The sequence below is a fragment of the Apteryx mantelli genome, chromosome 1, assembly GCF_036417845.1.
Source record: "Apteryx mantelli isolate bAptMan1 chromosome 1, bAptMan1.hap1, whole genome shotgun sequence".
NCBI lineage: Eukaryota > Metazoa > Chordata > Aves > Apterygiformes > Apterygidae > Apteryx > Apteryx mantelli.
Genome location: NC_089978.1, coordinates 215,098,616 through 215,123,366, shown reverse-complemented (window position 1 = coordinate 215,123,366; position 24,751 = coordinate 215,098,616). Strand labels below are relative to the sequence as shown.

Sequence of the window (24,751 nt, the reverse complement as noted above, 5' to 3'; positions counted from 1 at the left end):
TCAAAATTACGCTTTTCAGACCGGGTCCACTGAGCTGTTGAGTGTTTGCAATTCCCACCCTCGATGGGAATCTAGAGTCCTCAGAACACCACTGAACTGCGGTTATTGAGACACGCAGACCTGTAAACTCTCTGGCACAAAGATTACCTTTTCGCTCTACGCGGCAGTACCTGACAAGAAGGTTCTTGCCCCGTATCTGAGCTCTAAACACTCCCATGGTACAAAAAACATGGAACAATCCCTCGTGATCACGGCATTTAGCAGCACGCTGGGCACTCACACTTTTACGTTAACGATTCATATTTGTATGCAATCGCAGTATTATTATGAATATGAACAAAGCTTCCTGTCTGCCGCCTCCTATCAGGTTTAGTGGCCGCATGCTACATTGCTGGTCAGGTGACACTTTGTTTAAAAGATTGAATTTCCCTTACCCAATTACATAAAATATTAAAGTTAACCGAGCTTATTCAACCTTGATGCTGGTCCCTTGTTCCTCCATACGGAGATCTTTCCATATACTGGCATGAGGACACTGTTCTCCAAACAGAAAATACTACGTTACACCACAACGGACGCTGAGCTTGCAGCAAGTCCTCTACAAGTACATCTTCGTATCCAGGTAGCTCCCTACTTACAACGGGAGATTCTACGAGCTTTACAGCCCAACGACAGCGTTTTGCTATCAGCTATTCTACTGCTGCTGATTTTCACAGGTAATAAGCAGGTAATTTAAAAACTAAAAAAAAGGAAGATGGAGAAAAAGCAAATGGCATAAGCTACTATGTCCTAAGGAAGAACCAGCCCCCCTTTCCAAATGCTGAACAGGATAATAAAGCACTGAAAAAGAAGTTTATCACATAAAACCTGCATTACATATCTCTGCAAAGTCTCCTGAGATAGCTGTTGTGGACCGAGAGGAGCAATATTTGGAATATATATCCCAGATCATCTACCAGAATTCAACATACAATCTCTTCCTCTTTTCTGGACTTTCACACCACCACTTCAGAGTACGTATTTCGGTCTTTGCCTGGAAGCAGGATTCCCTGCTTCTCCCAGGGGAGGGGAATGCCTCCAACCGGTAAACTGTAGACCAGATTTGAGTTCTGGTATAATCCCTCTGGTTTTATTTGAAAGCAATAAACTTACTTTCAAAGTACTACTCAAAAAAGATAAGCTTGCTAAGTTGCAGCCATATTTAGAAGCTTTTGTGTGAGATAATGCTAAACAGTTAAAACAAAAGAAAATAGTTTTTAATTACTATTATAATTGTTTCTGTGATGGTCCCTCATATAGAAGCTAATCTTTCACAAGGTCTGACTGTAATCTTATACAACGACAAAAGGCAAAACAAAATCCCTTCATAAATACTACATCAAATATTCAGAAAAAGTAAATACTTCAAAATGAATTTTAAACTCTTTCCGTACTGAAAGTATGTGCACAGTATTATAACTTACTGCTTTGAAAGTTATAAAAACGTTAACAATTAAAAAAATGCAAAAATTAAAAACAGAATTGCCGTAAAAAGTATTAGCATCCAGGTGCTAAACATGCAACTGTATGAAGTAACAGAACTGCATTAGCAACTTTGGTTAATGAAGTATCATTGATAATTCAGTAATTCAAATCTTAGCTCCTAGATGCATCAACATCTCTTCATTATTATGCTTATTAAACTTAATGTAAATACGGCACACTGCCTACAAACTATGTACTTTTCCAAGTAATTTAATTGTCAAAATATTATCATAATGCTACAAAGAACTCTACAATTATATGCATCCACATGTTAAAAAAGTAACTACTGCAATATGAAATAAGTGCCAATCAAATATGTAACTAATGCATATATTGGGCAGTGTATATATGAGCGAATAGAGGTATGGTTGGCTAATGAGGCAACCACATTTGATATTTTCTTCCTTTGATCTGTGTAAATAAATAACCTTAATGTTATCTTGGCCCAGTATTTTCCAATTAATTTCCTTAATTTTAACATTTCTGAGAAACATTTTGGGAAACATGCATGAGTAGTTGACTTTACTGGAAGTCTGGTTTTCTATGAATTAGGGTCTCATTCTGTGTTCTGTTGCGCCTTGTTAGAGGCAACTTCTAAGAAAACTTTTCCTTTCTTGGCTACACAAATAAGCCTTCTTCCTCTATCAAGCTGCCTCCTGAGGGAACTTTATATCTCACGGATTTCCACCTTTGTGTCAAACTGAGCTGAAACTGGCGAGCAAGTTCAGGAGTTATCAAGAGGGTGGGAACCACAGCAACAGACAGCTAGACAAACACACCTGATGTGACAACATCAGCCTGGTCTGCAAGGAAACAAGGCTTAAGAAGGGAGAAAAAGTAAACGCATACGGTTAGAGAGTTTTGCCGGCTCAAGAGAAGTTGCGACAGAGCATGCAGGTTATATCATCAAACATATTAAATGCCAGTCCATGAGACACCACTTGAATGCTGCCCTTCCTGGAAGAGGGCCAGCAAAATTCATCTGCTGTGTTTGAAGAATTTGCAAGGGCTAATTCAGAGCACTTCAGGGAACTGGGGAGGCATGTGCCTGCACGGCGCACAGCCTGACCAAAACACCTCTGCGACTGTCGCACGCTATTCAGATACTTGCTTAAAGAACAACGGAGAGTCATCCAAGAAGAGCGTTAGGCATCCCTTCTCAGCAAAAACTACATCCACATCAAATCATAGTTTTCCCAACTCAGCCATTTTTGCCTCTATCTTCTATTGTAGAGTGGTTCCAAGACAGGAAATTGCGAAGGTCAGCATGGGGAGCCATGCGCGTGTTTCTCTATCAGATCAGAGGTTTCCTAAATCAAACGGCAAGTTGTTGCAGCTGCTCTGTAGCTAATTTCAATTGGGCATCTGTGTAGCTAAATTGATACGATAAGCACACATTTCTCAAATAAGAGATCCCCGGTCTTTGCTGGTGCAGAAGAACCTATACTGAACAAGTAACACAGGCAACGCCACGCTTGGCAAATTAAAACCTTAAAACCCAAGCCAACAGGGAGAGCGGTGATCACAGACAATGTCAGAGGGTCACACAAGCAACATGAGTTACGACCCAGGGAATTCCACTCCCCAAGCAGACATTTAGGGATATTTAAGCTGTCTTACTTGAGGCATCTTATCAGCGCTCTAAAAATGCCATTTAAAAGCACTTACCTTTCTTCACGTCACTGCACAAAGCACTAGAGACCCTGCCTTGAGATATGCCGGACCACCCTCAGATTAGATCCCCTCACTCACTACCCCAAAATCAAAGCATGAAAGTACGCGGACTGATTGATACCCGTGCTTACTACAAGACCCGCAAAGTTAATAAACATCACAAACATTAATATGAGCAAAGCAATTTGCAGAATCAAAACCAGGATCAGACCCCGTATGACTCAGAATTTGGGCTTTTGTGTCAGTGGAAGCAGAATCAGACCACAGGTCAGTCCAACCACCACCATGATAAAACAACTCTTCTGAAGAGCTTGGTGGAACAGTTTCAAAAACAAGCAACATGATCAGATCTAGAAGCCTAAGTTACACGCTTCCAAGCCACACTGCAACAACTAAATCACTCAGGAAACTGCAAGTGAACAACTGTTCAATAAATACATATAGTAATGGCATCATTTAATTAAAAGAAAAAAAAAAATGCCATAACTTCCCCCACTTCTTTGACATACGCTAGGCCAAGATTAAGAAGAGCTCACTTCAGCCCCAAAGGGAAACATTTTACAAAGTTGGATCATTTGGAAACACACGTATATAAAAAAATAAAATTTTATGCAGTCTTAATTATAGAAGCTATTATTGCAACAATCATTCTTGAGATATAATTCTATTAAAAGTAACAAGTAACTTCACAGACTTACGTTAAGTCAACTTTCTCTCTATGAATAAATTGCAAAGGATATTATGCCTGGGACAGAATAAATTCTTGGAATTACTGAGTAACTTATGCATCATTCCCCTGTTCCAAGAACACATTACTTATTTTATCATGACATAGTAAAGTTATTAATCTGCTGCCTTCCATTTCAACAATGTGAAATGCTGTAAAATGCACAGACACCTGCATTACAGTACATTTCAGTTCCGCTTTATATCAGTCATAAACATCTCTGTTTTGGACATCTCTTCAAAACAAATGCTCCAAGCATACTGTGTGTAGCATTCGATTTTATGAAACTATAAAAGTTCTTCACTGTTAATTACACAGACAAATGTCTCATCACACATTTGGTTACCAGGATAATATAATTAGTTTTCTACATTAACCTTTCAAATATAGAGCCTGAATTTCAAGTTGAAAGCATTGTAAAAACACTCAGTCTGGAGGTATATTATATTTCCACTTTTTTGTGATGATAATAAAGTATTAAGACTGAGAAAAACAATGTGATATATGCAAAAGACATTTTATATAGACAAGATAGCTTTAACCAGTGTTGTCCACAGGCCATGGTTGTGTAGTCCCCTCATGGGCTTGTATTCCTAAGTCTGGGCTACTATCTGCGACAGAACATTTATGCTGACAAACGGTAAAAGCTGAAGACAGTTCTGTCTTAAATCTTGTTCATATTCAAGGTTTAAGCACTTCACTCCAGGCTGCCTTCTCCTTTTCAGGACAAGCACTCTCTCCTGATATCAGATAAATAAGCCCTTTCCTTCAAAACCAAAGAGACGCCAGTCCTTGCCTGCAAAATGGCGTAGCAATCCATGTATCCCGAATTTTGCCAAGGCTGTGTTCAGTGTATCCTCTGTGCAGGAAGACTTGAATTCCCATTTAGCATCTTATCAAAACAAAGGACTGGAAAACAATACAGGTCACCATGTCTACTATCCCACAAACTCGGGTACTGGACTAGATAAGCAAACTTCCTAAGCTTATCAAGCTCCATTTGGAGAGTAGTTGGGCTTTATACCCTCGCAACCAACAGAAGTCACTTCCAGTTCTTCATTCCTCTAACTGTGATGAAGCTTCTTCTACTTTCCAGCCTGCATTGACACAAAGCCATATTCTGCTCCTTCGTACTGGTGCCAAAAATTGTTCTCCAGGTTCAGTAGGTCTTCTTTCCTGACATTTGACCCTTAATTTATTTGCATGTTAAACAAACTGGACTCTTCTAATTTACTTGTTTATCCTAGAGTCTCTCCTCTTCTCCTCAGTGCATCTCCTCCAGTCTCAGTCCATCATTCTTGACTGTGTAACCAAAACATATGCACATTATATTCCAGATACAGCTTCACCTGTTCTTTTGTATAGTTCCATTAAAATTTCCCCTTTTCTACTGGAAATAGTTTAAATGATGTATCTTAACTCTAAAGGCTGCATCACATGGAGGTTTCAACAGTTGCAATCATCCCATGATCAATTAAAAAAATATAAAATAGAGAACAAACTTTAATCTAAACGAACAACTAGAGCACTTCTTGGAGTGATTATCCTTCCCAGATGAATTTTGGCATAAAACAGCGAAATTAAGTGAAGCAGGGATTAGATCCTGAGGATTCTGATTAGTGGACAGGACACTGAGCTACGAAAAGTGTCATTTTCCCCACTATCCCTGCAGCACAGTGAATAATTTATTCCATGCAACATGAAAAATTTTAAAAGAAAGCTGGAATGCCAAATGCCACTCATCCCAGATGTGGTACATCCTGCTGGAAGGTGGGAGATGGGAGTTCAAGTACTCTCAGGTGACTTCAGTTCCCACCACTGCCTTTCCTACATCTCAGATTAGTGCTTTCATCTCTAAGAAACCAAAGAAAACCTACCTATCAAGGACACAGCAGAGAAGGTTATGTGTGCTTTGAGTAACCTAACTGATCCAGCCCCCTAAGAAAAAAATGCCTAGTCTGCAGGTCCTGCAGAGTCCTAGGTCATTCAGCTTTGTCAAAACCAGTATGTTTTGAGGATATCTGAAAGTCAGAAGCTCAGGACAGCTGCAAGAAATAGGCATCTTCATCTTTTCATAGGAACTGAAGGTGGGTTCTCAGGACTGCAGTTCTGGACTTCAGAACGGAATCACAGAATAGCTGGGGTTGGAAGGGACCTCTGGAAATCACCTGGTCCAACCCCCCTGCTCAAGCAGGGTCAGAGAAGGTTGCCCAGGAACAGTCAGCTTCTGAATAACTCCAAGGATGGAGACTTCACAACTTCTCTGGGCAACCTGTTCCAGTTTAACTGCCCTCACAGTGAAAAAGCGCTTTTTTATGTTCAATCTCCTGTGTTTCAATTTGCAAACATTGCTTCTTGTCCTGTCACTGAGCACCACTGAGAAGAGTCTGGCTCCATCTTCTTTACACCCTCGCATCAGGTATTTATAAACACTGACACGATCTCCCCTGGGCCTTCTCTTCTCGAGGCTGACCAGTCCCAGCTCGCTCATCCTCTCCTCACAAGAGATGCTTCAGTCCCTTAACCATCTTTGTGGCCCTTCGTTAGACTTGCTCCATTATGTCCTTGTCTCTCTTGTACTAGGGATCCCAGCACTGGACAGAGCACTCCCGATGTGGCCTCACCACGGCTGAGTAGAGAGGAAGGACCACCTCCCTCAACCTGCTGGCAACACTCTGCCTAATGCAGCCCTGGATACCGTTGGCCTTCTTTGCTGCAAGGGCACAATGCTGTTCAATGTTCAACCTCGTGTCCACCAGGACCCCCTGTTCTTTCTTTGCAAAACTGCTCTCCAGCTGGCCAGCCCTCGGCATGTACTGGTACACGAGGTTTCCCTCCCCAGGTGCAGGACTTTGCATTCCCTTGGTTGAACTTCATGAGGTTCCTCTTGGCCCATTTCTCCAGCCTGTTGAGGAACAATAGTGCAACCATCTGTTTTATCAGCCACTCCTCCCAGTTTTGCATCATCTGCAAACTTGTTGAGGGTGCACAAGGTCCCATCATTCATGTCATTAATGAAGAGGTTAAACAGTTATTGGACTCATTATTGACCTCTGGGGTACACCACTAGTAACTGGCCTCCAGCTGCATTTCATGCCACTGATCACAGTGCTCTGAGCCTGGCAGTTTAACCAGTTTTCAATCCACCTCTGTCCACTTACCTACCTAGCCCTTACTTCATCAGCTTGTCTACGAGGATATGAAGGGAGACAGTGTTAAAAGCCTTACTAAAGTCAAGATAGATAACATCCACTGCTCTTCACTTATCTATCATAGTCATCGTCATCATAGAAGACTATCAGACTGGTTAAGCATGATTTCCCCTTTGTGAATCTATGCTGACTACTCCCGATCACGTTCTTGTCTTTCATGTGTCTGGAAATGTTTTCCAGGATTAGTTGCTCCATCACCTTCCCATGAATTGCGGTGAGGCTGACCAGCCTGTAGTTCCCCAGATCTTCCTTCTTGCCCTTCCTGAAGACAGGAGTGACATTTGTTTTTTTGATACTTGATAAGGAAATCCCTTAATGGGACTCAGATTATTAAGGATTAAATTCAGACTAACTTCTGATATAGCTGGACTTTAGGCACCTAAATGTCACAGAACATTCAATCACAACCCAAAGCTGGGCACACTCAAAAAGACACACGCACAAAATAAGAAAACAACTGCACCAAACCAAAATCAATTGGTCTGACCCATGGCACAGATGTCAAAGCACAGACTCCTGCACATTCTTAGAAGCATCCTGGCTTAAGCAGCTAGATGCCTAGCTCCTGTCAAAGTTTCATCATCATTTATAGTTGGAAGAGAAAGCACTCAGACTACACCAAAAATGCTTACAGAACACAGAATTCAAACAGAAAGCACATCAGACACCTTTGCTTCTCCCAGAAAATGGGTGTAAGGAAGAAATATTTGCTTAAAATCCTAACGGCGAGAAGTTGAGCAGCAAACTTAACACAGCTCTCACTCTGCTTAAATACTTCAAACAGTCCAAAACGTTCTCCTTTCCTCTTCCATTTATTGTCCACCTCTAAAAGAGGATATAGCACTATGAATTAAGGAGACAAAAGCATTTTGTGTTCAGCTCAGTTTCAGGTGCCGATTCATATACTCATGACCAGTGCTTATCACTGGCTCTAGGGGGCTCACACACAGAATATGGAAACTCTAAATCACCCTACAAAAGTGCTTGCACTCCTACTACAGTCAAGGAGAGGCAGACGCCTCCCTTGAGTGATCCAAAGTTCTCTCCACAAAGGCACCTGCTTTCTCAAAAGCCTGAGCAAGGTGACCAAGAGCTTGCTTTACATGATAAGAATCACTACAGTAGGACAAAATCAGGGCCTTATTTCTCTGGAACTTGCCCCCTGTCCCTTTGCGAAGAGGTTCAGCACCTGGATGAGGTCCTATATGTGACAGGAGCGGGGCTGGAAGCAGGAAAGGAAGAAGCAGTCTACAGCAGAAGAGTTGCACAGGACAACGAGCCCACAGTAAATGTTCACTAATAACCAGTCCTATCATGCTGTAGTATATATTATGCTGCAGACTATATAATACTTCTGTTTTCTTTACACATTTTTAACTGTTGATTTAATTTAATTTTGCCATAGCAGGATTAGCAGGCAGGCTACAGAGGTGAAAGGACATCACATTAAGGCAGCACATTAATCCTCTATCCCACCCAAGGCAGAAGCAAAACCAAACAAATAGCAGCTTCCTGGAAATTGAATTTCTGTTATCCAGATGTCAAAGATGTAATACCCCAATTACACAAACTATTGCCAGTGAAGCATGCCAGCGAATATGCAATGTAAATGGGGTGAGCACAGAGCTGCAAAACTGCACGGTCAGCATCTGGCTCTCTGAGTGAGTGATAATTAGCACTGTGTGTAGACACTAATAAACATTTATGTCTGAAATTACAACTTTTAGCAGTGTTAATAAAGGATATATTGGCAATTCGCAGAATAAAAGGGTCTTGAAAAGAACGTCATATTAAACAATGGCAGGCACTTCCTGTGCTTGCACAGAGATTTTTTTCCTCTCTAATTGCAAATGGCCACGCTATGTTGCTCGGAAATTAATCAACACAAGAACATACCTAAAAAAACTGGTTGTGTTTCTTTGGTCTCCCCATTAACATCATTGCTGTAGTCAGAGATCTTATATATCTCATGATGGTAATCTGGAATGAAAAACGATAAAAAAAATTAGAACTCAAGTGATCTGGAAAAAATGAACACTGAACACATTGCTACAGTTTTACTACATAATGTATCAATATATCTGCAGTTTATTTCATGTACATCAAATTAACCACAGAAAATGTGCTCTGTATCAGCACCTCCTAAAAAAACTTTGCTCACACTGGAGAGACTTCACTGAAATATTTCACAGATTTTAGGGAATAGCTATGCCTGCCCTAAATTAGTGTGTTCATTTTCACAGCAAATTATCCCACCAGATGCCAATTATCTGGCTTCTTGCTTTACAGATGGAAAGCAGATTTATAATGAAAACTTTACCTTCCTAGAGATCAAGGGAAACTTTCAAACTTCACCTCAATAAGGAAATCAGCAACATATATCAGGGCTGCATCTTTCAGCTATGCTGACTTATCTTGCTATCATTGGCCTCTGAATTCTGAAGAAAGGAGGATCAGGCACATCTTAGGATGTTTACCTATAGAAACTGATGTCCATAATGACCCTAAAAATAAACATTAGCATCTCATATTCAGAAATATTACATGATACCAAAAAAAAAAAAAAACCCAGTGACTTACAATCTCAAACAAAAGCAAATTTTGATGGAAGGTCCCCATTATAAGCACAGGCACGTGTTCAGTAAAAAGCAAAGCTTTGTTTACACACACATACATGGGGAATAGCAATTACAAGAAAAAATATCTAAAGGCAATTCTCTTGGATTCTGACTCTGCTACTGGCACACAGTTTGTCCTCAGGCAAATCACTCAAGACTGAACAATATAATCAGCGTCTTAAAAGAGCCACCTACCCGATCACCTAACTCCTTTAACGCTTAAGCCCTCCCAGGTCCCAACTATCTCAGTTACTCCCTCTGTAAACCGGCTTTTTGTATTTACCTGCCTCGCAGAAAGCAAGGTAGAGATTAATTAACACATGGAAGAGCACTTTGAGGGATTCACTTAAAAGGCACAACAGAAATGAAGAGCAATATAAGCAGCTTCTGCTCGCAGGAGAAACACACCTGCATCTCTGACAAAACGATCAGCTGCAGAATTGTAAAGGTCTCCCGGCAGTCAAACTTTTTTTGTTACGTATTATTTACTTGCATAGCATGACTGTCTCGATGATTTAAGAGAGTGGGGGGGAAGAACAGCTCAAGAAGAAAACCAGAATCAAGTATAACACAGCAACACAAAAGAAAGAAAAGGGCTTGGAAAGAAACGTCATTGTGTTTAAAAAAAAAAAAAAGAGAGAGAGAGAGAGAGAGAGAGAAGGAAGTTAGAGAGGTCAGCAGTGAGGGGCTAGCCAAAAAGATAACGTTGGGGTTTCTGTGCTGCACGGAGCACACGGAGCAAGTGAAATGCACGGGCTGCCTGATGCAGAAAGGGCAAAGGTGAAGTTTGAGACACAACATCAAGGAAGTATAAGCCCCTTTTGTAGGACTAAAAATTAAAGAATTTATGCAAACTACATTGAATGTTCATTAGCTTTTCTCTACATTTTTATCCAAGGACTTCCAAGATCTGCTGGAAGTGAGTATGTGGAAAGTAGGTACTAAATAACTAACAGATTCATGGTGCCTAAATACATTGCTTACATGTGGTTTCTTCTCTAACACTTCCCTCTGTATATCCAGCTGGTCACAATACTCTTATTTTCTGACCTGTAACTGCTACCTTAAAGTCACCACATTTCATCCCAGAGGTGGCTGCATTTTAGTGAAGCAATGGATTTCCTTTGTATATGGTAGTTAAAATAATTTCACCATGTTGATCAGGTGCCATGAAGTTTTTGGGGGCAGAATAAGTGTTGTACATACACACATCGGTAACAGACTGTGCGTTGCAAATAAACAAACCCAGCATACCCTTTTCTCTTTGGTTTCCCTCTTCTGCCTCAGATGTCACAGTCCAGGGGCCGTGAAATCCATATCAATTTCACAACAGTAAACACTAAACTGTGACATTACTGAATGACTCCAGCAAGAGGCAAAGGCCAATTACAAGAGACAACTGTTTATACATAATTATCTTCATAATCAACCACGACAGAAAAAAGTACGCAAGAGCAGGCTCTGCTAAAATGTGATTTTTATCTTCACTATTCTGAAAGTGCAAAACACACATTTGCTCTCCAGGACTTACTTTTAGTGGAGTTTTCTATTTAAATTTCTATAGCCAAGAAAAAAAACTAGATAAAATACGAATTACTAATAATTTACCAACACAAATTTATTTCCCTCCTAAAACAGGGTTAACTATACTGTTGTAACTATACTGTTACAAGTGGCAACCGAGCATTTTCAAAATATTAATATATTTTTGAGAGCGCACACTATTCTTTTTACAGTCTTATTAGGAGGGAAATAAAACCAAGTCTTCAATTTCACTTTTGCTTTTCCATGCATTTCCCCATGCCCAGCCCCATGCTGCACAAACTCTGCATTGAAGGCGATTCAGAAGAATATCTGATGCAAAAAAAAAAAAAACCCACAAACCAAACCTTTTTTTTTTTTTTTTTTTTAGAAATTTAAACCCTCGATAGGTTCGCTCATGTTTGTGCTTAGAAGATCTCCAATAGATTTCGGACGTGTCTGACCGGTTGCTATCCCTCTAGTTTTTAAGAGGCACATGCAGTGCTCGAGATGCTTTTATAATGTTAAAACAGTAACTATTTATTATTCCCATCAAGTGAGCTTATTCTCATCTTTTAAACCCTTTCCGCCTCATCTGAGCTTGCCGAACGCCTCCGAAGAAACCACCCTTCAGCCAGCAAGTACTGCAGCTCGCCTCTCCCCTCCCTTTGCTAAGTGTGACATTACACCGAAGTAGTCACCTGCCTTGAACTTGGCATGCAGGACACACAGAGCATTTCAGGAAGATATTCCAGCTCGATACTTTGAAACACGGAAGGGGGGGGGGGAAGGTCTTAAGGCAAATCAATGAGGGCAAAAGATCTAATCAGCCGGAGAAGCGATAAATACCCAATAAAAAAAGAAAAAGAAAGCCCTGGGGCTGGGAAGTCCACCTGTTAAGATGACTCCCGGCGGCTGTGCCTTTTGCAAAGCCACGGCTGGGAGGGCTGCGCTTCTTCCCCGACATGAATCCAAACGCTTCCTTAACGATCCCCGCTAAAACACCCTCTTTTCGCCAGGCGAACACACGCCGAGCGAACAAGTTGCCCGCCAGCGACCCTTCCTCGCCCGCGGGCGGCTAATTAGCTGCGTGGATTTTAATCAAGCCACCGCGGCCAGGCTTTGCTGCGAAATGCGTGTGTGCACGCAGGCAAGCGGAGGAAAGGAAAGGAAAGGAGAGAGAGAGAGAGAGAGAAAAAAAAGGAAACACAACACAACAAATCCACAGGAGTTGAATACTAAAATGGTCCGTCGCTGCTCAAGTGTCATTATTTCCCGAATTTCTTCATTTCTCCTTCTCTCCCCCCGCCCCGAGAATTTATAATGAAATACGATCCAACTTTATTTTTGTATAAGATCTCCCTGGAAAAAAAAACACAAAACACGTCTACCTTTGGGGTTGTGGGTTTTTTTTTCCTCCAAACAACACATCATACCAAAAAAAAAAAAAAAAAACAGACCACCCCGAGGAGGAAAGAGGATCAAAAAAAGAAGGAAAGAAATTCAAGGCTTTGGGGAGTTCAACCCCACGATTCCGGAGTTAAATAATAAATAAACGGAGGGAGAGCGAGACGTTACCGAGGGAGAGGGAAGGGAGCACACACATTTCATAACATCCTGCTCTTCTCCTCCGAAACCCAGCCCCGTTCACGCAAAAAAAAAAAAGTCCTTTTTAGCCACAAACAGATAAACAAAACAAAGCCACCCCGCGCCCCCCCCCCCCGCTCGTCCCCGAAGCCACCACTTTACCTTGATTTATCAGTTTAAAGCTTTGGGATTTCCTGCTTCTCTTCCTCTCCGTAAACTCCATGGTGCGGGCAGGAGGGAGGAGGAAGAAAGGAAGGAGGCAGGGGATGAGAGGGCGGCTGTGCAGGCAGGCAGGCAGCCCCCGGCGGCGGGAGCAGCAGGACCAAGGTCCGTCTCTTTAATCAGCAAAAACAACCCGGCGCTGCGAGATGTCGGCTCCGGCCGCGCGCGCAGCGGCTCGGGACAAGCCGGCGGCGGCGCCGCTGCCGCCCCGCGGCCCCGGCCGCCCGCGCAGGCCGCCCCCAACTTCGCGGGGTGCCGCGGCGGGGGCGATGCCGGGCAGCGCCGCCGCCGCCGCCTCCCCCGCCGGGCGCGCGGCCGGCGGCCAAGGGCGGCCCGCAATGGCTCGCCGCCGCCGCCGCCGGGACCCCGGTGCCACCTGCTGGGGGAAGGCGGCGCGCCCCGCGGCGGGCTCCGCCAGCGCGGCCGCAGGCCGCCACCCCGAGGCCGCCCCGCCGCGGCGGCGAGCGCCGCGGGCCCCGCCGGCGGGCAGGGCGGGGGGGGCGGCGCGGGGAGAGGGGCTGCGAGGGCAGCGCCATTTTGTGTCCCCCTCCCGCCGCCGCCCCCCCCCTCACAGGCTCCCTCTGCCGTGCCCCGCCGCCGCCGCCGCCGCGGCTACAGGTCGCCCGCCCGCCCCGCAGGGCCCCCTCGGGCCGGCGGAGGCCGCCGCCGCCGGCAGCTCGGCGCCGCTCGCCGCCGGGCACGGGGTGCCCTGCCGCCAGGCAGCGGCTGCCTCTCGGCGCGGCCTGCGCCGGCCCCGGCGCCGGCCCCGGCCTCGCCCTCGCCCGGCGGCGGCTCCCGCCGGCTTCCCCCGGCCCCGGCGCGCCCGGGGAGCGGGCCAGGCTGAAGCGGGACGCGGCGCGCTCGCTGCCCCGCTCTCCAGCCACCGCGGCTCCCTCCGTCGCCCAGCGCGGCCCCTCGCCGCCGGGAGCCACCGCCGAGGCCGGGCTCGGAGAGCTGCCGGCCTCCTGCCGTCGCGCGTCCCGCAAATCGGTTGAACGCCAGTTCCCGTAGCCTGGGAGTCCCTGTTGACGGAGAAGCAATATTTAGTACCTCCGGCGAGCGTCTGAGGATCGCTAGGAGGTCCGCCGTGGCACTACAGAAGCCCCTAACGGGGTTGAAATTAATGCTGTAATTTATTCACCGGTTGACGCCTTCAGCCGTATTTTGTGTTCACTTATTTCGCTTAAGTTGCGCTAAATTTGTTTCCGTTGCAGGTTCGTTACAGCCAGCAGCGCCCATGCCCGTTGCTGGTAGAGGAAGGCTCCAGATAACCTAAAACTCGCGTCCCATCACAACTTTGTGTTTTAAGTGTAGTCAGGCTGCGTTATGAAGAAGAGAAGAGTACGTGACGTACGCGTACGCGTACCTGAACAGAAGTCAGTGCAGACTTGTACGTGGTCTCACCAAAGCCCACAGGAGAATGCCACTGGCTTTAGCAACACCGACTGAGCCCGTCGCTGGGGATAAGGAAATAAAACTCGTAAGCGGAAGGCGAATTGCGTATTAACGATAGTTATTTGTATCATAATTGTAGACTCCCATCGGACCTGAATTCTCTTGTGCGAGGTGCTGCCCAAACGCCCAGCAGAAAGTAGACCCAGTTCCAAAAAAGCAACCAGGAAATAGGCTTAATGGTGAAGCAATATCAAAAAATATGCCTAATGGTAAAATTTATTAGACTCAGGAAATTTAAATTCCTAAGGGAGGTTATGGAAACCTCACAGATTGGGTAAGGGTGTAATTTTCTATTAAATTGCTAAGTGGAAAATCCCAGAGGCAATCAATATGCTACTTTCGGAATTTTCCTAAACTTCACTGTAAGACTTTTAGAAGGAAACTGGGCTAACATACTATTTAAAATCCAGCATTATATATTTTTGGGTGGTTGCTGAAGCAGCAGAGGTAGGTAGATGTCATATTCTGTTTGCTAAATTATATGGGTCCTATTAATCTCTGGAATAATACAGTGAAGTCAGGTCTGAAATGCAACAGTAGTGTGCATTAATTTTGTGTACAAAAAAAGTATTTGCTTGTTTTGCCAAACAGTCTGCTGATTCCTGTCCACTAACTTTACTTACCAGATGTAAAACATTGCTGAAACTGTTGTGTTTGACTCTCATCCTTATTGGGACAATAGGAGAATTTTATAAAGCATAAGGCCTTCATTTACTGTTCAACTCACATGATAGGCTTTATCCTGCGTTTGCCAAAGGAATGTGCTACAAAAATAAAAATGTCTTTTCTGTTTTCCTTCTGTTATTCAATTTTGTAAAAAACATTTTGAGATATAATTTATGAAAAAAAAGTGAGGGCAATGTTTTATCAACTGCTCTCTTTTTCTTCTTGGTTCTTCCTTCCTTGTGGTATATTTTTTGCTTAAAGAGACATGATTTGAGAGTGCCATTTCAGTCTGAAAACTGCATGTTGTAGTTTCAAGAAATGTTTTGCAAGGGTTAGCGCGTCCCTTTTTTATTAGTATTTCTCATTTTGCTTGTTGTGCATTTGACGAGAGAGAGATTCACTCTTTTCTACCCATAAAATGAGCCTGATCCTGCTAAGAAACCTAAGTGTGGTAGCTCAGATGAGTAAATCTTGTGATTTTCATTTATGAAGGTATTTGCCAGTTTGGATACCTAGGACCTGATCCTGTAATCTCATCTGCATAAAAGTGAATTAGAAACTAGGACAAGGTGACTTTAGGTCAAAGTCTTCTAGTTATCCATGGAACATGTAGGAGGATCTGGTAGCTGAAAAACAAGCTTTCCTTCCTGAACTGCTAACGTTTCTCAGCCATGACTTAGAAAAACTACTTTAAGAATTCAAAGATTTGCATGGTCCCCATATACAGTAAGTTGCAAGCCTCTTTTGGGGGGCACAGTGGGGTTGGTATCCTACAACTGGACTCAGACCATCTGCTCATTTGTCATAGGCCACCACCACATTATTCTAGCTGGAGACCCAGAGATAAAAGTCGTTTTTATTACGTTAGAATAGCTGCCTTGTTGCATCCTACATATTCACTAGCTACGTCTCTGTGGCGGCCAAATGACTTATGATAAAGTACACTGGCTCCAAGGGGCAGTCAGCTTTTAATTTCATCTTTTATTTCAGTTAATGTCTCAATATTGGATTGTTATTATTAATACGTATTAAGAAACCACAGTTCCTTTTTTATTCCTGATGAAAACATGGAAAATTCACAGCATTTTGTATATATTCATGAATAGCCACAAAGTATTCCCTCAATCAAAACATAATTGAATAATGTGTTTTTCAAAATACCATGAAATTAACTAACTAAATGAAGGCTTTATCTTGCAATATATTCCAAGTTTGCATGATTATCCCTGACTATTTTCTAGTTACCATTTTATTATGTCATAAGTTACTTTGAAAATCATTTTCCCCCACTTCTAACCAACATTAATTTCTCAGATAGTTTTCTGGTGTGTAAAATGCTTAGTTTATTTCAGGTGCTAGATCAGTAGCTAATCAATTCAATGTAATTAATCTAGTAATACAAGCAAATTACAAGTATTAATGAGAACAGTGCTCTTCACATCAGGATGTTTCAGGCTCCTTTTCTTTGCTTCTAGGCTCGTCCCCAAAATGGGTGTGTTGAGATAATTACAATATTTTAATTGTTATTAGGAAGGTAGGATAGTGTGGGACAAACAAGAGGGAAGAATCCTAGAGCTCAGAAGAATTGTATGGGGGAGTTATGAACTTCCTCAGCTTTCAGTTGGAAAAACTGTACCTAAAGAAGTCTTACAAACTTGACTTGATTTGAGGTATTAGGTCTAATATGTCAAGGAATCCAGGTGAGGCTAGGAGAAGCAGAAAGAGGCTGCCAACTGTCATATTAATAGTGCTAGGATTACTGTTCATTTTGGAGATTGAAGAAGTTCTGTGTGGTATTAGAAAGCAGGAAAAGGGTGAAAGGGTAAATTAGAGATCAAGAGTTGCATAGGTGACAGGTTAATAGGTTAGCTATTTCAGCTAGTTATGTTTAATGAATGTAGTTGAGGGTTTTATAAAATGTGTATAAACATTTTTTTCCTCTTGCAGGTTTCCAGTGATGTTTTTGTGGTCAGATAAAACATGCAGGCAGTACTTTTCCTCGGCTCCCAGCTTGATGATAGGTCACTTTGATGCCATACTGCAAACCTTCCTTTTTGTGGAGCTTTCATGCTGGTGTATCTGAGGACTGGGTCATTATAGAGGTAGGGTTCTGGGTGTCATGAAGAAGTCTGAAGCTTAGAAGTGCAGTTTGACTTGTTTTCTGGTCCTCCTTAAGTTCTTCCTGTAATGTTCCACTCACGGCATTTGACACCCTATTATGTCTCTATCCTTACTCTCTTTTTCCTCTGGGAAACTTGAAATGGCCTCTTCTGTCTGTTCTGCTGCTTGTTAACCTTCCTCATATAAATTAAAAAGAAAAAGGTACAGGATGGATCAATGTTTTCATCTGTTCTCCAGCTCAGGGGTACTCACCAAAACTTCCCATAGCTGTTTCAACAATGAAGAATATAACTGAATCTATGTATGACGTGTTCTTTGTGTGTGTTTACAAGCCTTCTATATACTGCTCTAACTGTCTACAAGCTCCATCAGACTGGTCTTTTCCTGCCTTCCATCATTTTGTGTCTACCTGGGACTAAAATTGCAAGGAAGGGTGGCTAAGAGTCAAGTCTGATGATCATCCATCCTGATGGAGTACATGTAGGATAACTGGATATTAAGATACTAACTGCTCCCTAGGACAAACCAGTTCTCGAATTCTGGGGGGAGCAGGTGGGGAGACCGAGGTGGCGAAGCAATAGATGTGGTTGGAGGATAAAGAAGAAGAGGTCTCAACGACCATTTTCTGACAAGCTAATGTGAAAGAATGAGAGAAGTCTATCCATGTATGCACCTATTCTGTGCTCCACCACAACATGCAGAAATCAGGAGCTGCACAAGTTTTGCCCTGCCTCTGGCTTACAACCAAGGTGCCTCGAGGTAGCTGAGGACAATGTGAGTAGGGTTCATTATTTTGGCTGGGGCTTTGTTTTTTTGTGCCACATAAAGAGTAATAGAGCTTTGTTCTTTGTGCTATAAAAAGAGTGCTTAGAAATTTTAGCAAAGCCTGGATGTGTCTTTGCCGTGTTATCACCTCTCTCTGAAGAGACGAAGTGTAAAGCCAAGGATGGCATTTGAGGATGGGGCATGTTTAAGCTTTTGGGTAGCTTGGGAGCTGGTGGTGGGAGCCTGAGCACAGCTGGGCTAAGTGTTCCTGTTTCTGATGAATGCTACAGGCACAAATTGAGGGAAGCTCAGCTCAGAGTCCAGCGTACCCTGCTCAGAAGAGTTCAAAGAGGGTTATGCTGCTAGTCATATCCACATTTTTGTGTCAGTTTGTTTCAGTGTCAGCAGCTGAAGGCAGATAGAAGAATGCAGCCACAGAAAGAGTCAGTCATTGAAGCTACAGACGGAAAATGAATGCAGAATCGGATGCAGGAACAATAGCATTTAGCAACATTAGACAGCTCCGACAGGCTGCGGGATGAAGCAGCCCAGACAACAGCCAACCTCCTTTAAGTCCTGACTGAGACTGATGTGGGGACATAATGCCGTGCCTCCCCAGCCCAGCCTTCTCGCTGTTTCCAGCGTGCCACGGGGAGCTACCTTCTGCGTCTTGACTCTGCCTTGATCCTCCTCCGTTTTTCCTGCCACACATTAGTAAATGCGCCGCACTAAAATCAATGGGAGTTTGAAAACTAAAAGTAATGTGTGCTTTGGTATGCTACTAATCCACTTATTTGGATCCTCTTATGGCTCCTCTGGGCTGCCCTGATCCCCTCTATCAGCCCACCCAGCTGCTCTGATCTTCTCTCTAAACTTCCACCGCTGCTATATTAGCATCCCTGTCAACTCACAGGGCTGTGGCTTCAACTTCTTCAATCACCTCTCCCAGTGAGAGTCTCTCCACTAAATTATAATCTTTGTAGCTCGGAATACTGATGCAAGCTAAAATCAAACCACAAAATGCTGCTGCAGTCCCTACTAGGATGTTCTGTTTCCCTAAATGTTTTCAAACAGTGCTTACATTTGAGGCTAGGGAGATAGTTTTAAGACACATTCATAACCACCTGCCTGTGTTTCAGTTCTGAAAAATAAAATTTTACTGCAAGGTACAATGTGGTTCAAAATCTACTCACACATGCACTTTTTAAAGTCAGCTTATGTGAATTTAATATCTGTGTCAGGCTGGAGACTGACAACCCCTGAAGATGATGCTTTCATTCAGCAATAAGGTATATGCAGCAGCATTTTCATTAATGTAGCTCCCCCTGGGTTTACCTTTAGAGATATGTAGATATTGAAGACTCCATCAGCCGTTCAGTTCTTGACCTCTCAGCTGAGGCAGCTGGGACACCTGAATGGGTATTTTCTCTCAGATGGACAAATCCTGCAGGGATCAAACAGACAGCACAGAGCTCTGATCATCCGGTAACAACTTTGAGAGATTTCTTGATGGAGTTGGATAGAAACTAATGAACTCAGAAGTACAATACTTTACACTCAGCCATTTATCTTCTATACACATAAAAAAATAGAAGAAAACAGATTTTTTATCAGCTTTTCTACTATCCAGCAAAAGCTTCATGGCATTTGGGAGTGTCCACATTATGTTTATTCACCTAAAATTTGAATACAGCTAAAATGTCTCGAAAATGAGGGTTGTGAGGTGTAGACCTTGCTTCAGGGAAGGGTGAGGAGGGAGACAACTGTACAGGTCTAAAGTCAGTGTGTGAGATTTGACAAGCCCATCTGCATTTTCAGGCATTAGCCCTGTTGCTGCATCTTTCCTGGAAGGAGTTTGCTGCTTGAGTATCTCTGGTGCAGACTGATACCGAGAGTTCTTGTGCTTCTGCTTCACTGTATCCTCGTTTGCCATGACCCTGTTCACCAACTTGTACTGCAAAGCGTTACTGTGGTTACTTGTCACTTTGGGCTGTCCACTTCTCACATCACAACCAAGCTAATGGGCTGGGCCTGATTTGTTTGACTTTTTAAATATATTTTGGCTGTATTTGTGCTGTATGATCTGTAACTATTTTCCTTGAATTTATTTTCTTGTATAAAATCAAGGGGATATTAATATTGTGTTCCCCACTTATGTGGTTTGCCTGGTCCTGCTGAAGTGATAAAAATAAGGAACATACTTATCTACAGAAATATCCATAAAAAAACCCCCATGATTATTTTCTGGCAAGATGTTTTGAAATCTTTAAGAGCCATAAATGACCAATATCTCTGCTTTACACTGCTTTCAAAAGACCATGGTCTCCCTATAAACATCCTGAGACATTGATTCATTAGGGGCCACAGTGCCACAAGCTGAGTTACCAATACTGTTTCAGGAAACAACAAAATTTTCTTCAGATATCTCCTACACCAGCCAGTTTGGCAATAATTAGCCTTTCTTAAATGCAGAGCTTTTCAGAAGCAGTAATGAGTTCTTACAATATCTCAGATTTACAGAAGATAAAACTGCTGGGAGAGGAATTGACCCAAAGGTCCCTTAGACAACCTAAGCAATTCACCTAAATATTCCTTTATCAAAACCAGAGGGTTTATCATTCAAACAATTATTTCAAGTGTGTTTCTAAAAGTCATGCTAGCCTCACTGAGCAATAACACCCGTGTGGAGTCACTAACTTCCTAAGCATTTTACTATGCCGTCGCAGAGGTCTGTCCTTGCAGACGGGAGCTGTGGGGCTGATTTACCAAGAAAGCTAATTGAGCATTGCTTGAAAAGCAAAACAGCAAATTAATGTGCCACCTGCTTCTTTTACCCCTAGTGATGCACAGATGTCATATTCTTTTGAAGACTCCTTTGCCAGAAGTGGACGTATTCAATCATGATACAAAACCAGTTTTATTAAATGTGTTTTTTGTTATAGCATTTTGAAGCTGAATAAAAAGAATCATGTACCTAGGTAAGAAAACTTTTACTTGAAATTAATTCTCCTGCAACCTTTTTCAGCTGTAAGACATCAGTTTTGCCTCTTTTGTGTACGTAAAATCATACACTGGCTGAGCTAGGGTTTTCCCCTGTTTTAATATTAAATAGAGCAATGAAACTGGACACACATGAAGTCTTGAATACAACCTGGGAACAGCTGAATACAAACTGAACACAACTGACTACAACCCAAATCATTCTGATCTGCTTCCCCACTTTGGCAAACAGATGACATCTGGGTTGTAATGATGTATTTCCGAGCTGCCTTCAATAATCTTTCCATAAACTGACAGTTGGCTTGCAGGAGATAAAGCTGAGCAATCAGTTAATCATGGCAGAAACTGGAATGAAACACCTTGTGTGTTTTTGGAGCTTGTATTTCTATTACTTGTAAAGCTATTACGAATGTTGCAGGATTTTGAGTAACTTCTAGATTTCCATTTTCAGTCTTGATTTAATACTGAATGCTGCGAATTACTTCAAAGTAGGTTTGTGGTTAACTCTGTGGGGTTGTTCCAGAGGTCTGCGGAAACCTGGATATAGGAAAAACATGGGTAATACTATTGCTTCCAGACCCAAGCTCAGTTGCAGTGAACTCTCAAGACTCCACAAGTGGTTTTGGGAGGGCTTACTGGCCTGGCTACAGTCCAAGAGCAAATATAACATTTATTAATCCTATATGAGATAGAAATACACAGTCATCATGGTACCAAAACCAGCAATATTGCCCTGAAAGATGAAACATGAGCAGGAGAAAATAAATAGTCAAACTAAGGGTTTGTAGCAGGGATCTCATTGGCTCTAATGAGTACAGTAATGCCAAATATGATAAATCAGGAAGATACACTGTGCAATACAGCTTGGAAAAGCAAGCCATTTCGCATGTTAAAAATTATCTTCTGCGCCGATGCCATCAAAAGGATCATTGCATGGATGAGGGACCAGCACAGTGAAGGACTTGTGCCCTTTTGTAACGTCCTGCGAGGTGGTTTCCACAGTCCAAGGGCTCGTGGAGCAGCAGTGTCTGGAGGCGTGGAGAATCCATCCCATGATGTGGAGGACCCGTGTTTCCACACCGCGGGGTCCAGGGAGCAGAACGCATGGGGCAAACTTTTATGCGTGCCACGAGTCCATCTGGCAAGGGAGGCTCCAAATATCCATCACAGAACAAAGTAGCATGTGTGAAATGGAGACCGTCAAAGGACCCGAGCTCCGTAATGAAGCAGGCAGGGACCGTAACAAATTGCGAGCATAGACATACCGTCAGAGAATATCTTCTGAGGAACAGAGGAGCTTTGAACAGAGTTCAGGCGAGGCTTGACCCAACCATCTCAGTGATTCATGTCCCTCAGAAAATGCTGCCCTGAGCCTAAGGCAAAGCGGAGTCAAACAGATTTGCCATTCTGGAAATCAGAGGGCAAGTTGAAGTGGATATACTCATGAGTCGTTAGAAAAAGAAGGGAACATCGCTTCTTTTGCATAAAAAGATTTTCTAGTCTCTTCAAGAAGAGAAATCTTGAGACAATGGATGACATCAAATATTTTTTTCCATTCAGAGGGATATTGGTGACTGTCCTCAGAAAAGGAGAGCCAGTGTTTGCATGTTTACTCCTCTGTTGGGAGGTGTTTTCTGGAGGTAGCTTCTTATCTTTCACAGGACAAGATGATGGTTTTGATCACAGGAGGGATTTATATTAAATGATACTTTGATTTGGAGGCAAAGGAGCACATAACTAGGAGTACTGGAAGAAGGGCACCAAATTACAATGATAACGAAAGGTAGCAACATCTTTAGTGAAACTTTTTTAGAGGTACGGCATTAATTTCAAATCTAGCAAAAACTATTTTACCAACATAAGCTGTTTTCAGCTGCTTTCCTTGTTCGTTATACCCCTTCCTGCTGCTTCATTGGTTTGTTTAGATTTTTCTAACCTGGGAGATCTTCACTCTAGGCACCACCTCAGATTAATTGCATTATTCTTATGAATATTGCACATGACTTGGCTTTCCTCCTTCATTTTGCACCGTCTCTAATTGAGATATAATGTCAGGCTGGAGCAGGAGATTGAGGCAGGAAATGAAAACAGGTCTAAGGTTACGTCTACACTGCGGAGTTAATTGCATGGGGCAGCTGGCACTGAGACATGACCATCTGCATGAGTTTGCCATAAAGTCCACCAAGAAGTATTTCTGCAGCCTCGCTCTTTCTGCCCTTACACCTGGGTGCCCATGGGCACATCCCATGGGCCTCTCTGCTGAGATCTTCTTGGATTCTTTCACAGTCCCTCGTGAAATAATTTCCTTTTAGGAGAAAAAGTGCAGGAGGACCGTTCCTGCTTCCTCATTGCAAAGGGATTGCATTGAAGCCCGAGGTAAAGCAGGGCATGATTTCTAATCCACACCCCTCCAGCTGGGGTCTAAAAACACCTTTAAAAAAAAAAGATGGGTCTTTTTCTGCAGGGAGGAGCCAAGGTGCAGAGCTTAGATATCCAACCTGGGTGAAAAGCCAATCACAGCTACCGCCCTCCAAAATAGCTCCCAGAGCAATGCAGCTGCTGCAGGGAAAGGGAAAATTTGGGAGGACCAAAAGGTGAAAAAAGCCTGGCAGACAGTGGAGGCAGCAGCTGCCGGGGTGCCGCAGCAGGAGGCTGCTACATGTGCTGGAGGTGATGCCAGCCTGGCTACTTCTGAAACAGAGGAGCTAAGTGGCTTTCAACCTTCACTTTTTGGTAGCCTCCAAAAAATTTCCAGACAAAGTGCAGTCTTTTACATGATGAATTTAAGCAATTGGCTTTTCTTAGCCATCCTTCAAGGCTTTTTCTGGACCTCTTGGACTTCACAAGTCGCCAGATGAAAATCACTGAGCAAAAGCAGATAATTAAGCAAAACGAGATGAAATTCACAGCGTTCAGGCTCTCTTCATGTGATTACTTCATCTGTGCCATGAATGCTGTATGCCTGGTGACAAGCACTCAGGAAGGGGAGTGGTTTTTACTTACTCTATATGTGTGTATATATGTGTATCCCGAGATGCTCCTGACCCCCCCCCATATATATACACATATTTGCACATATTTTTATATATATTAAGCCCACATTTCAGGACTCAGTTCCTACTAGCTATTCAGTCCTTTCGACCTGAAGGAAGGAGTAACCAGGCACCATACCGAAATCCCGATCCACTAGGTCAGGGTGCAGGCAAGAGCAGGGCTGGGGGCTGGGGCAGCCCCACGCAGTCCCTAGGGCTGAGGGCAGCCCCACACGCTCCCTAGGGAAGGGGGCAGCCCCACGCGCTCCCTAGGGAAGGGGGCAGCCCCACGCGCTCCCTAGGGCCGGGGGCAGCCCCACGCGCTCCCTGTGCCCCCAGCTGCACACACAGTCACCCCTGGTCACACAGCTGCACACCTGGTGACACTGTGCATACACACACAATCACACACACGCACACACTCACATTCATACACAGTCACACATTCACACACACAGTCACAGACACAATCACACATTCTCACACACTCACAGACACAATCTCACACTCTCGCACACTCTCGCACCCTCCCACGCGCCCGCCCCGCCGCAGGGGGCGCTGTGGCCCCGCGCCCCGGAGCCGCCGCTCCTCGCGGCCGGAAGCGCCGCCCTTGTTTCCGGCGCCTCT

General features: G+C 43.5%; 1 protein-coding gene and 1 long non-coding RNA gene across 6 annotated transcripts in view; one reads left to right on the top strand and one right to left on the bottom strand.

Moving 5' to 3' along the window:
• The window catches only part of BEND7 (BEN domain containing 7), a 47,802-nt gene extending 34,505 nt beyond the window's left edge, over window positions 1-13,297 (bottom strand). For 2 of the 4 annotated variants that reach the window (XM_067317020.1, XM_067317028.1), the window contains exons 1-2: window positions 13,026-13,297; window positions 9,034-9,117 (exon numbers count right to left, since the gene is read on the bottom strand). In XM_067317020.1, the coding sequence (XP_067173121.1) occupies window positions 9,034-9,117; window positions 13,026-13,086 (145 nt within the window). In that variant the 5' untranslated portion in view covers window positions 13,087-13,297. Of the gene's footprint in view, window positions 1-9,033; window positions 9,118-9,457; window positions 9,642-10,163; window positions 10,227-13,025 lie in introns of those variants that run through there. The other 2 variants (XM_067317035.1, XM_013943892.2) reach the window with 2 other exon arrangements.
• On the top strand, window positions 13,125-17,523 carry LOC136996103 (uncharacterized). 2 transcript variants are annotated; one of them, XR_010887440.1, is made up of 3 exons: window positions 13,125-13,190; window positions 14,300-14,565; window positions 17,154-17,523. It is a non-coding gene; the product is annotated as an uncharacterized lncRNA (long non-coding RNA). The 2 variants fall into 2 exon arrangements; XR_010887439.1 differs by lacking the exon at window positions 17,154-17,523 and having other exon boundaries at window positions 14,300-15,332.
• Window positions 17,524-24,751: the final 7,228 nt, after the last annotated feature.